Raw genomic sequence first — 14587 nt, forward strand, 5'->3', positions numbered from 1 at the left:
CAGTTTCTTAGTCCCTCATAATAATGATATTTTGCATGCAAAATTAAATATTTGAGAGCTATCAATGTAATAAAATTAGGTGTTAACTATGTTAATATATAAGAATGGCTTGTTATATATTTATCCACCCCTAATCGCGAGCATATTTTTTGTCCGGACTCCTGACATAGCTCTAAGTGTCGCACAGATTATTTCTGAATTATTTTCAGATAGGTTATTTTCAAGAATTATGAAATAACTAAAAAATAATTTATAAATAAAGACCACGACGTGAAAATAATTTAGGAATCCGATAAGTTGCGTTTGATGCAGCAGCTACAGAAAAATAAAAAAAAAAGAAGCAAAAAAGCATCCGCCTTCTCTACTCGAACTCCGCTGGCGTTAGATAATATGTTCTTTGTTTCCGACATATTGTCCCGGAATTTAGCTTCCGCGTTGCAGATTAAGGGGCCTGAAAATGGACGGCATCTCCCGGCCGGGGTGTACGAAATCCTAGATATATAACGGGAAGAAAGCAAGACGAACTCCGTTCCGGGTGAGAGAGAGAGAGAGAGAGGAATGACCTCTTTGGTATTTTCGGCCTCCTCCTCTAGCTTGATCTCTTTTCCTTCTCCCGCGCAGAGCCATCCTTTGCGATGCCGCGTTTCCTTGGCATCTTTCTCAACCGCGGTCAGTCTTCCATCCTCCTCTTTTCTCATGCTTTTTCAGATTTATTTAATTATTTATTTTTTTGGAAATTTCCTTGTCATCTTTCTCAGCCGTGGTTGGCCGTCCGGACTTAATATTTTTTCTTGTGATGCAGAGATGCCAAATGGTGGAGCCGCTGAGGTATGCGAACGGTACCCCGCCGCGCATTCCAATTATTAACGATCAGTCGCTGCCTAGTTTCTTAACAGCGCCGCGTGTTCTAGACGGGGGAAGTAAGAACGACACGAGGCTTCGAATCTTTTCAGGGACTGCTAATCCTGCGCTTTCGCAGGTAAGTTAGATTTCCCATCTGTGGAATGTAGCACTTTATATGACTGAATGTACGGTTTGTGTTTTTTTTTTTTTTGGTCTCTCTGAATGGTTGGGATAATGTTAACGACGATGACGATTAAATTATGATTTTATAACTGTGAAGCTTTATGTTTTAGCCTTCGATTGATCATTCTATCATTCTTTTTCTTCTTTTGATTGAGCCCCCATGTCCATGGCGCCCGCAGCTTTTAATTTTTTTATGTTTTTCATTGTTCAATTGAAACGAACCATTGCCCATTTTCTCAAAATGAAATGCTTCTTAAGCCTTATGAGTGATATGATTATTAGTTTGAGCGCTTGGCCTTTTCTGCTGACACTGATAGTATTCTGCAGTACTGTCTGTGTTTCCTTTTCATCTGCCAATTTCTTAGTTTCAGTCAGCATCTTGCGAGCTTTAGTTTCTGTTGTTTATTTATTTATTGTTGGTTTATTGTTTCTCTATCTTTTTCTTTGATAGGTATGGAACTCGCCCTCGTAGTATATAAAATACTGAACGATTCTTATATGATACCGATTCATCTTCCTTCATTGGAGAACATTTATAGGGTTCTTTTGGTATTGTGGTGTAGGTGTGCTTTGTGATGCTTGTGAATTATGTCGGGGGCCCAATTTGAACGTAATATATTAGCTGATGGACACCTATTAACCGAAAAGCATAATCTAATGAGTAAGGGAAACCTCTAGTATTTTTAAGAACTAAATTATTTCACATTAAATCTGGGATTATTCTTAACTTTCATGTGCATCATTATAACAATAATCCCAAACAATCTTCCCTTTATGGATCACCCGTGAGGGTTGGGGCTTTATTTGATGGTATAAACCATCTTCTAATCCTTACCTCTTTGTTTTATGGCTTAGAATCATGATGTTTGTGAATAATACCTTACTAAAGAGTTGAAATATAGAGGGATTGGTTGGGCACATGGTGTAATTTGTGTCAGATTTTAGCATTGCAGTAATTAATAATATATATATATATACATATATATATATATATATATATATATATATTTCTATTATATGGTATATATATATATATATATATATATAACTAATACGCTTTAGAGCTTAATTTAAAACATTGTTAGAAATTTCTATGTTTATTGGCATCTTGAATAACAAATCCTGCTTTTCTTATTATTGTAGCTTAAAAAAAAAAAAAAAAAAAAATCCTATCTTACAATCCTCTTTCCTGAGATTCCTCCACATTTGTCATTATTGCTCCCTAAACAAAATCTTTTTAGTATCATAAAGTGTCATGAACCAATATCCCACACATTCATGTGCAGTTTCATTTATGTTTCCTCTCCGGATTCTTTCTTTAGACCGATATAAGTTACACACTATGCAGAACATTTGTATCTTTTTTGAACCATCAAGAGTTGTAAGTCGAGCCTAATGTTCTAGTAGTGAATGGACACCTATCAACCCTTAAGCTTAGGCTGATTGGCATAAGCCATCATTTTTAGAAACTCGACTATTATTTCACTCCTAATGTTGGACTACTCTGGACCCTTGTGCACATCTCAATGAAAATTTATGTTATTTTACCAAAGATGGATACTTTGCCCCAATTATGGTTGCCAAATTCATAACATCTTAAGAGGGAATACAAGTGTAGGGTTGAGGTTTTAGTTTTATGCTCTTTTCAAAAAGAATGCAATGCAAAAATAATATGAAACCGACACCTAAGAGTAACAATTAAACTTTATGTATACTTTTAAGCTTGAATTATATTAATTTTTTTATAAATGATTAAAATTTTTCATGTATTTGTTATTCATCTTAATGGATACGCTTGATGTATTCAATATTCTATTTTCTCTTCTCTTTTTATTGCGGAATGAATTAGTCTTCTCCTGGTATAAGTTTTTTACTTTTTATTTTTTAGTACAAGAGTGAGAGATATTATCGGAATCACACGACATAGTAGCGAATTATGGGTCGAGATATCCTATACCAACTCTGTTGAAGGCTACATCCAAGAAACAACCAGTAGAACAACCAAACTTGTTAAGAGAATACAACCTATTTTCTTAAAGGAATCATCATAGTCATCCTTTCAGTTAAAAATACAGAAAACATAAAAATATTAAATCAAGTGAGGTAAGACCAAAATTCCAATTGTCAATTTGCATTAGAATAAATCTCTCAATAGCAATGTACCTGTGAACTTTTAGAACAATGTTCTCTTTGTTGTTGATTTTCTGGCTACGTCAGACTATTTACTTGTGCTTACCTTTTATTTTCCAATAACTTGGAACCTGACCAAATTGCCAAACTTTTGTTAGCTGCAACCCTAGTATTTTTCATTTCTGTTGTTCTGCTCCAATAAGATGTTTCTTTTTTATAGCTCATTGTGATATTTTCAACGCGGCATGGCTAAGGCATTTTTTTTTTCTGTTTCAATTAGCAGGAAATTGCAAATTACTTGGGGTTAGGACTTGGAAAAATAAAGATCAAGAGGTTTGCTGATGGAGAGATTTATGTTCAGTTACAGGAGAGTGTAAGAGGTTGTGATGTGTTTCTAGTGCAGCCAACATGCCCCCCAGCAAATGAGAATCTTATGGAACTTTTGATTATGATTGATGCATGCCGTAGAGCGTCTGCAAAGAATATCACTGCGGTTATACCATATTTTGGTTATGCTAGAGCAGATAGAAAGGTTTCACTCTTAGAAACTTTTTGAAACAATTTATTAACCTTCAAGTAATGTTTCAATTTTTTATTTTATTAGTGCAATATTTAAATTAAGAGGAGATTTTAAAGTTGCTCTGTTTTCTTTCTTGCCTTACAATACATTTTTAGTTAGAATTTATAATGCTGGAGGCCATCCTTGTTGTTTTTTGCTTTTGCTTTAATTCTATCTCCATCAGCGGAAACCCACTTGAATGTGGGAACATTCTCTTCTAGCATTACTATACATGTTCGTGCCTGTAACTTGCTTCTACAGCACTCATGCCAAATAACAGTTTTTTTTTATTGATTTATACATGTGTTGACACTGTTCGCTGTTCGTAGGAAGTGGATCTATTGGGGAGGTGTTATGAAATAGCAAGGGAATGAGGATTTGTTAGGTCTGGAAATAGTGGAAATAACCGTGAAACGACGGCTTCTACACGACACGATTGTCAAGGGAGATCCACTACATGTTCATGAATAACTTACAAACACGCCATTTGCAAAAAGAAGATGATAAAATTTTCACTCCTTAGGGCAGTAATCTGAGAGTACAATATCGAAATACAAAAAATTAAAGCAAACTTCTGCAAAACCAAAAAATAAGTACTTTTTAAATAATTCCCAAGCAAAAAATAACCCTACTTCTACTTCAAATAGTATTTAAATTGGGCTCACATGATCTGGTGGCAGTGAATTGGCGGGAAAGCTCTGCTACAACTTTCATGGGATGAAAGCTTGGCCTCCCGCGTCAGGTGTCATCGAACTTTTGTTATTTGTTGCCTTCTTCAATACATCTTTTTACTGTGAATAATGCTTCCTGCTGCCATTTCCTGCATTAGAACTGCTTCGACATAATTGGTTATGATTTTAATTTTTCTTTTTTAATTTTGTCCATTACTATTTGTTTCAATGCTGTGTATTTTGTTTTGTCAGACTCAAGGGCGTGAGTCCATCGCCGCAAAACTAGTCGCAAATTTGATAACTGAAGCTGGTGCAAACCGTGTACTCGCATGTGATCTTCATTCTGGACAGTCAATGGGATACTTTGATATCCCAGTCGATCATGTTTACGGCCAAGTAATATACCTCAACTATATGAATTCATTGATATGTTCAATTATGAGTCTAGATATAACATTCTAGAACTCATATTGTGGGATGAACTTGACTGATCTTGTTTCTTTTATTTTCCTTTGGATATAAATCAGCCTGTAATCCTTGATTATCTGGCGAGCAAGACATTTTGCTCGAATGATCTAGTCGTGGTCTCTCCTGATGTTGGTGGTGTTGCGAGGGCTCGGGCTTTTGCAAAAAAGCTGTCGGATGCACCTTTAGCCATTGTTGATAAAAGACGACATGGTCACAATGTTGCAGAGGTATTATTCCTTCTCTCCATTTGAGAAGATTTTTTTTTAAAGGAAGATTCTTACCACTTAATTCTTATGAATTTACATATCCAACAACTAAAGTTTAATTTTACATATATGCCACCTTACCTATGCATCAAATGGCGCTTTTTACTTTTTAAATGTTAAAGTAGTGATATTTCTTTAGTGATATGAAAGATTTGGATGGTATAAATGTAAAAATTAATGTTTAGGTGTTTAATATGTAAATAGATAAGAATTGGGTGGTAAATATGTAAATGCTCCTTTTTTTTTTGTAAGTTTGTTTGCACTAGCTATTTATCTGTTATGCTTGAAATTTTGTCATGCTCATCTTACTTCTAGAGACACCATATAGATGGAATCTATTGAGCCATTAAAGCTTAACTTGTTTACTTTATTCCTGTCCTCTGTTGAAGTAAAGGCTTATCTGAATGTATTTTCCCTATTAAACTAATGAATGCAAATTATGGCATGCATGTTTCTTTTATAATATAGCTGGCATTAGGGGTGTAAATGAGCCGAGCACGAGTAAGCCTAGGCTCATCTCGTGTTCGATTCGTTAAAAAATACCACCGTTCGTGTTCATCTCGTTTATATTTCGAACACAAAAATTTATTCGTATTCGACTCTTTTGCTTAACGATTCGAACACAAGCTGTTCGCAAACAAATACCATTTTGACAATCCTAGTCATGCATGTAGTCGTTAGGGGTGTAAACGAGCCAAGCTTGAGCGAGTCCAGACTTGGCTTGTTAAAAAATATCACTGTTTGTGTTTGACTCGTTTATATATCGAGCACAAAAAATTTGTTTGTGTTTGGCTAGCACGAACTATTCACGAATAATGAGCTACATTGAAAACCTTAATCACACAGCCATATGATGTTAAGAATAGGTCGAGATTTAAATTTTGTTATTTATATTAAAATATTCATTTAAATAAAATTTAATATATTTTTATTCTATTTTAATTATCAATTTTAGTTGATTATAAATTTTTGTAGGATTGTAGTTAATTAAATTATTTAAAAATAATATTTATTATATATATTTAATTATTTTGAGCTAAAAGGAGCTGAGCACAAAGGAACAAAACTTTATTCGTGTTCGACTAGTTTATATATCAAGCGTAAAATAAATTTGTTTGTGTTTGACTCGTTTGTTTAACAGATGAATCGAATAAAAGCTTCTAAACGAGCCACACGAGCAGTTTTGACAGCCCTAGTCGGCATATTGCTGTCGGCCGCTTTATCTCGAGGGAAATCATTTAAATCTGATTTAATGTATATATGTGATTATAATTTGGGAAATAATATTTTAATTTTTGAAAACGTGAGACCCGAGCGGGTCTCCATATTTGATAGTTTAGATGACTGAGCACGATAGAACAAGTAATACACTATCCCGAAGGATATGCATACAACTTATAAGCAGACTTAATCACTTAAATTAAAAGAACTATGACGTCCGTTTGGTCAATAAAACATTTTATAAGCCGACAAGTTCCCCTATCTAACATGAACAATTAAATAGAGTTTATTTTAAGCTAGCTGGGTTCTTCTGGGTTCTTAAGTTCCCTATAGAGGCAAACCCATATAGTTAATTACATCTTAAATGATCGAAATCACTTAAGAAGGCTCTCGATTAAGATCAGTGGTTCTGCCCTCAAGATTGTAAAATTTAGGTTTCCAAGGATAAATATGACGAAATCAAAGGGAGAAAGGCTCAAAATATGAACAATTATTTTAAAGAGTTAATAGAGTGGAAGGTAGGGGATGTCACAGATACAGGGAGAACCCCGGTGACTTCCCAACTATGATGCGATTGGACCTTTGCTTTATGGAGGCATCCTACACCTCGTCGTCATGGTCTCGATCGTCGCCCCCCGTCCGCTTGCTTCCAAGCTCTGCTTCTCGGGAAGATTACTCTAAGCTCCTAGCAGATCGATTATAGGCTCAGGGTTGTGTATAAAAATGTACAGTTGTTGGGTCAGTGGCTCACTACAGGGTACTTCCCAAACCAGGTGTCCTATTGACCTATAACCTAAAAGTCCCCTACAAGCCTGTAGAAACAACATGAGCTATAAAAGTGAACGTGTGATGTGGCACAATAAACAGTAAGCAGTAGTATTGCAGACATGAATTATGTGTATAGCAGGAAAGCGTACAGTAGCAAAAGGAAACGCTGTAAATGTAAAACAAACCTTCATACCTGACGGGACAGCGGCTCCTGAATGGACTCGAGAAAAAGGCGAAAATTGACCCAAAGTAACTCGAAGAAAAACGTCGAAAAAACGAGGAAAATTCGGAGAAAATTACTTGTGCTTTACAAAGATTTCGATGAAATCGTAGAAAAATACATAAAAATCCTATTTCGATAAAACCTTAGGAAAACACATAAAAATCCGATTTCGATAAAACTGTAAGAAAACACCCAAAAAATCTGAAGAAAAAAAGAAAACCGTAAGCATTCGGGTCGGGCTATGCTCAAAATTAGGTATTCTTGAGGGTCTAGGAAGACAACTATCGGTCACCCGTACGTATAGAGCCTGACATTTACCTAGAAATGTGACTTACTATACCAACTTAGGAGAGTACTCCTTAGCCCAATATCGGTGATTGACAAGTGGACAATCGAATTATATTATTTAAAATTTATATTTTAGCATGCATATATGCCTCATGCATACAAGAAAAGTAATGTCAATTTTGGTAGTCAAAATACTTTAGAAAACAATGTATCTGTTCTTATCGTATATGTTCTTATCATTTTCTTTTTTCTTTGAAAAATATGATTGTCCACAAGTCGATCGAACCGTCGGGCCGGGACCACCAACAACCTAAGAAGGCAAGAGTGTCCCGCTAGCCTGGTGTCAGTGAATAATATTGTCATCCTACACTTCACCGGGTCCCTGGATTGGGTCCCAATGTCGTAGGATGAAATATTATTCCGCTCTACCACCGAATGTTTTTATCATCAAGGCCTAATACCCCACAATGACCGTCCAACTTACGACCTTGCTTGATGGTTTTATATATAGCCAAGGCTATGTACGCACACTTATGTATCAGACATAAATCAGACATAAGCATTTAAAACTGTATCAGACATAAGCATTTAAAACTCAAACCAAGAAGCAAGGAAAGTGAATCGAAAAACAAGAAATGAAAAAAAAAAGAGAAGGCTAAACCTCCTCTAAAATCAATTTAGGAAAGGAAAGCCAAAGCGGTAGGAGGGTTAGCCTAAAACATCCACCTGATGGGACTTCACGAATGATCAATGAGATAAGCACACTTCCAGATGCTAGCCAGGAACAACCCCCGAAATGCACAATTTAGGACGTAAGCCTCAACCTCTCCAAGTCTCTCCTTCTCTTTTGGCTTGGGCGCCGATGTTTCAGCTAAACATATTGACTTTGCTTCTGCAAGAGTATACCCAGGAAAGTAATAATTTCTAATAAAATCCATGTCATCTTCTCCAATGACGAATTAGGGCAATGCCGCTCCCACTGATTTGTCCAAGAGCCGGTCCTCTGATGCGGCAATAGGGTTGGCGGGGATATCTTCCTTCTCCCGTCGTTCCCGTAATTGATCTAGCATCTTGTGGATGAGACGATTATGGTTCCGGCGTTGAGTGCGCATGAGTTTTGTCCTTCCTCCAGGCTGAATATCTGTCGCTGAAGCACTGATAAGCTGACCTTCAGTCGTCATCACCATTGATTTCATTTTTTCAATTTCGGGGCTCTAGGTGTTAGCTGTCCCCTCTTCTTCAATTTCTTTGAATCTTCTTTTCTTCGCGGTGACTCTTTTCTGTTTATTTCTGAATTTCAACACCGGCTTTTGCTCACGAATATCTTCCTGACTTGCCACTGTAAAAAATTCTCCTTCATATTCCATTTCGACATGTTCAAAGTCGAAATCAAAATTAACCACAACATCTCCCTCAATTTGCCTTCTGTCTTGTGCTAAATAGATGCCATTTTTGAAAGTAAAGATTAACCCTCTGCCTTACATCCTCATGCAAGAACAGGAAATAAATCAATGTGCTAAATCCGGATAGAACAAGAACAATAAAAACTTATCTATTAGATAACAAGTTTTCAAAAATTACCTTTCATTTATTATTTATTATTGTTATTTATGACATATATATATATATGTATATATACATAGATATATGTATGTATATATACATAGATGTACATGTATGTATATGTAGATGTACATACATGTATGTACATGTACATACATGCATGTATGTACATGTACATACATGCATGTATGTACATGTACATACATGTATGTACATCTACATATACATACATGTATGTACATATACATATACATACATGTATGTACATATACATATACATACATGTATGTACATATACATATACATACATGTATGTACATATACATATACATACATGTATGTACATATACATATACATACATGTATGTACATATACATATACATACATGTATGTACATATACATATACATACATGTATGTACATATACATATACATACATGTATGTACATATACATATACATACATGTATGTACATATACATATACATACATGTATGTACATATACATATACATACATGTATGTACATATACATATACATACATGTATGTACATATACATATACATACATGTATGTACATATACATATACATACATGTATGTACATCTACATATACATACATGTATGTACATCTACATATACATATATGTATGTACATATATATATACATATATATATGTACATATATATATATATATATAATAGGATGTTGGCGACTGAGGAGGTAGGTGCTCTGCTAGGGTTTCTGAAAGGATGAGGTTTGGAGGCTGCTGGCTGAAGGGGAACTCAGAGGTGGTAGCTTGTGGTGGATACTTCCCTTCAAGTTCTTCTTCCAGGTGGTGGTGGAGACACTTTTGTGAGTGTTTTTTGGTGTTACTGTTCTATTGGTTTCCTCTCTGGCTGCTCTTTAGCTGCTAGAGTTTCTTCCCCACTTCCTTTCCTTTTTGGTGCCTAGTAGTGGAAGACAGTCTTGTCTTTAGTTTGCTGGAGCCTGACTGGTGTTTTCACTGGTTGGTGCCCTTTGGAGACTGCACTGCTTCTTTGACTGCTGCTGGGTGGAGTTTCTCCTGTTTCTGCTGGAGTTTCTACTATGACTACACCAATAGATATTGCTACTGACTCTCATTGGACCAAGGCAACCTATGTTGGGGTTGTTGGAAATTCTACTGGTGTTCTACAGGATTTGGACCATTTGGTTTTCCCTCAGGAATTTCATGATACTGCTACCGGTAAAGGAAGTTGTCCTTGCATCCACCCACTTGGATCCAAGGAGGGAGAGACTGCTGTGTTCTTCACAAACAGAGAGATAACCTCTCTTAAAGAAGAAGTAAAATTTACATTAGTAGGGAAATTTTAGTTGGGACATCCAAAATTGGAGCTGGTTAGGAATTTCATTGAATCTCTAAAATTTATTGGAAATTAGAAGATAGGGCTATTGGATGGGAGGCACCTGCTAATCCAATTAGTTGCTGAAGAAGATTATGCAAGACTTTTTGCAAAGCAATCAGTAATTATTGCTGGAGCTACTATGAAAATTGTTAAGTGGATTCCTGACTTTGATCCAAGTAAAGAACCACCTGTGGTTCCTATTTGGTACAAGTTCCCAGGTCTTCCACTTCCTTTCTTTAAGTTGAATGCCTTGTTTAACATAGGAAGAGCTCTGGGCACACATTTGAAAGTGGATGCCCCTACTTATAACAAAGCCAGGCCAGCAATGGCTAGAATACAAGTGGAGAGAGACATCACCCTCCCTGAATTGAAAAGAATCTGGATTGGCTCAGATACTGATGGATTTTGGCAGGACATTGTCCCTGAACAAAAACCCTACTATTACCAACATTGCAAAATGTTTGGCCACACAGTGGAAAAATGCTACAGATTACATCCATCAACCAAAAGAAATGCTGGCAGGGATCATAAGGAAACAGGAAACACCTCATTGAAAGCCATGGAAAACTTTGCTGAAGAAACACATCTGCATAACAGGAAGGATAACACCCAAAGAATTGAGGAAACACTCCCAACCATTAAAGTAAACTCTTCATCAGAGGATCCTTTAGGTGAGCCATCAGTAAACTCTTCATCAGAGGATCCTTTAGGTGAGCCATCAGAAGTCTCCCCCACAAACAGAAACTCATGGACTTTTCAAATCAATATAGTTAGAAAGGAAATCCAAGAAATTACTATAATCACTCCTTCACCTTCCCCTCATGAGGAAGGACAAACAGACATTCATCGCAAGGTCCCTGAGGATCATGTTATTGCTGGTTCAACAGTCAATAGAAGATGATTGGCAGTTACAAACAGCTAGAAGGAAAAGAAAACAAGTAACTGAAGTACAAAAAGTACAGCAGGGAAGCTTAAAACAGGTTGAGAGTAAAACCAGAACTAAGATTGGTTCTCCCCACCATCACAGAGGCAGAACCAGATCAAGATCACAACCATCCCTCCAAATCCATCCATTAAATGATTAATATCCTTTGCTGGAACATTAGGGGAATAGCCAATCCCCTTTCTCTTAAAAGAGTTTTACATTTAAATTATAAATATAAACTTTGGTGCATTGTGATTCTTGAGCCTATGGTTCACAAGAACCATCAAAAGCTTATCAAGAAATTCCCTGGTTTCATTAATTTTGCCAATACCAATAACAAAATTTGGATTTTATGTAGAAAGGAAATCAGATGGAACATCATTGTTAATCATCAACAATTTGTCCATTTTAAGTTCAATATAAATGGACATGTGGGCTATGCTACTTTCATTTATGCAGGTTGTACTAAGGAAGACAGAAAGGAGCTGTGGAGTTGCTTGTTGAATATCAGCCAGCTAATGGATTCCCCTTGGATTGTGGGGGGAGACTTTAACTGCATTGCTTCTCTTGCTGAAAAAATTGGGGGTAGAGCTCCTAACCATGCTAAAATGAATACTTTTAATGATAATATCCACAGTGCTGGGCTGTTTGATTTGGGCTTCAAGGGTCCTGCTTTTACTTGAAAGAGGGGAAAAATTTGGGAAAGACTTGATAGATGTTTGGTCAATGACAGCTGGTACAACCACTTCCTTTTCACTTTTGTAACTCATCTTAGCCTTGTTGGTTATGACCACAAACCTATCATTATCAGCATCACCTCCTCAGATAACACATCTTCCCCTTCCCCATTTAGATATCTGAACATGTGGTCTTCCCATCCTTCCTACAACTCTTACATTGCCAACCTTTGGAATGGAATTTCACACACTGACCCTCTCATCAAACTCAGCTTATTACAAACCAAAACTGCTAAAGCTATGAGGAATTAGAGTTGGGGGCTTTTGGGAATGTCCTCACTAATGTGCAGGAGCTAGAGGAGGAAGTCTTAAGATTAGAGCAAAATGAACAGGAGGGTTTAGTTGAGGAAAAGGAATTGCTGACTGTTCAAAATAAACTTCTTACTGCTATTGATTACCAAGACCAATATCTGAAGTAAAAAGCTGCTATGAATATATTCAAGGAGGGGGACAGAAATACCAAATTCTACCATGCTTACATAAAATACAAAAGGTAATGTAATACTATTCATGCTATTGAGACTGTTGAGGGGAATTGGCTTCATGAGAATGCTGAAATAGCTAATGATGCTGTAAGCTATTTCAAAAATCTGTTGAACCAAGAGCACAATCACAGAGTCCCTAATGATCCAGAGTATTTCAATGCTGAGCAGGATTACACTGCTAATTTAAAACTTGCTGACATCCTTGATGAAGAGGAGATATGGGAGGCTATAAATTCTATTGATAGTAATAAAGCAGCTGGTCCTAATGGTTTCACAGCTTATTTTATAAGAAATCTTGGGACATTATTAAACCTGAGGTGATAGCTGTTGTGGCCAGTTTTTTCCAAGGAAATAATCTCTCACATTACTTCAGTGCTTCTACTTCATGTGCTGATCCCCAAATCTGAGATACAAACCACCTGGAATCACTTCAGACCTATTTGTCTAGCCACTGTAATCAGCAAAGTGATCAAAAAAATAATTGTCAATAGGCTCCAACCTCATCTTGAACACATCATTAAACCCAATCAGACAGCTTTTGTGAAGGCGAGATCTATTATTGACAACACTCTCTTGGCACAGGAACTTCTGAATGATCTAAATAAGACTTGTAGAGGTGGTTTGATATACAAGTTGGATTTGAAAAAGGCCTATGATACTATTAGTTGGGGATTCATTGTGGATGTTCTTACTGCTACAGGTTTCAACGCAGAATTCTGCCAACTGATTCACAGATGGCTTCATAATAATAATCATTCTATTCTCATAAATGGCAAAGGCTGGGGGTCTTTCATTGCATCCAGAGGTTTGAAGCAAGGGGACCCCTTATCCCCCACTATGTTCATTATTGCAATTGACTATTTATCTAGAATGCTGGATGAATCTCTTTTAAGCCAAAACTACACTATTTATCATCATAGATCCAACCTTGCCATCACTCACTTGCTCTATGCTGCTGACATCATGGTATTCTCTAGAGCTCACAAAAATGCTGTAAGGAAAGTCTATCAGACTCTTCAAAAGTTCCAAACACACTCTGGTATGTGTTTCAGTCCAGAGAAGTGCCTACTGATTTTTAATAAACATGCAAATCCAAATTGCAAACATTGGGCTTCTAATTATACTGGCTTCTCAAACTCGCAGCTTCTTGTCAAGTATTTGGGGGCCATGCTTCTTACTGGAAGAACCAGACATATTCAATTTGAAGAAGTCATAAATAAGATCACTACCTACCTTAATGGGTGGACTCATTCCTTCTTTTTAAATAGGGGCAGAATCACACTACTGAAAAGCATTCTAACTACTTTTCTCTCTTATATCCTACAGATGACTAATATCAATAAAACACCTAGATTCAGCTTGAAAGGGCATTTAACAAATTTCTATGGTTTGGACAGAGGCAACAGATGCATTGGGCTTCTTGGCAAAAAGTAGCTAAGCCTCAACTGGCTGGGGGAATTGATTTCAAGGGTATTTATTAATCAGCTCTTCCTAATCAACTTATGCAAACTTTGGATTAAGTTCAGAGCTTAGAATTCTCTGTGAGCTCTTTTCATGAAGGGAAAATATTGTAGAGATCAGCATCCCACACTTGTTGAAAGAAAGATGGGGGATTCCAAAATTTGGGGAAAGATGCTAAACATAAGACATACTGCTGAAAACCTGTTCATTTGGGACTTGGGGAAAGGAGACATAAATTTCTGGCTTGATAATTGGTGCCCTAATGATTGGTTGTCCCCTATCTGTAGTACCCCTAACTCCGACCTCAAGGTGGCTGACTGCTGGGTGGATGATGACTGGTCTTTACTTAAACTTTCAAAGATTCTCCATGCCAATTCTGTAACAAAAATTGCCAGCATCAAAATTAA

General features: G+C 36.5%; 1 protein-coding gene across 2 annotated transcripts in view; it reads left to right on the plus strand.

Moving 5' to 3' along the window:
* The first annotated feature begins 308 nt into the window (after nucleotides 1-308).
* Nucleotides 309-14587, plus strand: part of LOC110030049 (ribose-phosphate pyrophosphokinase 1) — a 44031-nt gene continuing 29752 nt past the window's right edge. The window contains exons 1-5 of one of the 2 annotated variants that reach the window (XM_020732595.1): nucleotides 309-669; nucleotides 803-979; nucleotides 3440-3688; nucleotides 4639-4782; nucleotides 4914-5081. In XM_020732595.1, the coding sequence (XP_020588254.1) occupies nucleotides 559-669; nucleotides 803-979; nucleotides 3440-3688; nucleotides 4639-4782; nucleotides 4914-5081 (849 nt within the window). In that variant the 5' untranslated portion in view covers nucleotides 309-558. The remainder of the gene's footprint in view (nucleotides 670-802; nucleotides 980-3439; nucleotides 3689-4638; nucleotides 4783-4913; nucleotides 5082-14587) is intronic. The other variant, XM_020732594.1, reaches the window with a different exon arrangement.

Source organism: Phalaenopsis equestris, unplaced genomic scaffold (assembly GCF_001263595.1).
Source record: "Phalaenopsis equestris unplaced genomic scaffold, ASM126359v1 Scaffold000640, whole genome shotgun sequence".
Taxonomy (NCBI): domain Eukaryota; kingdom Viridiplantae; phylum Streptophyta; class Magnoliopsida; order Asparagales; family Orchidaceae; genus Phalaenopsis; species Phalaenopsis equestris.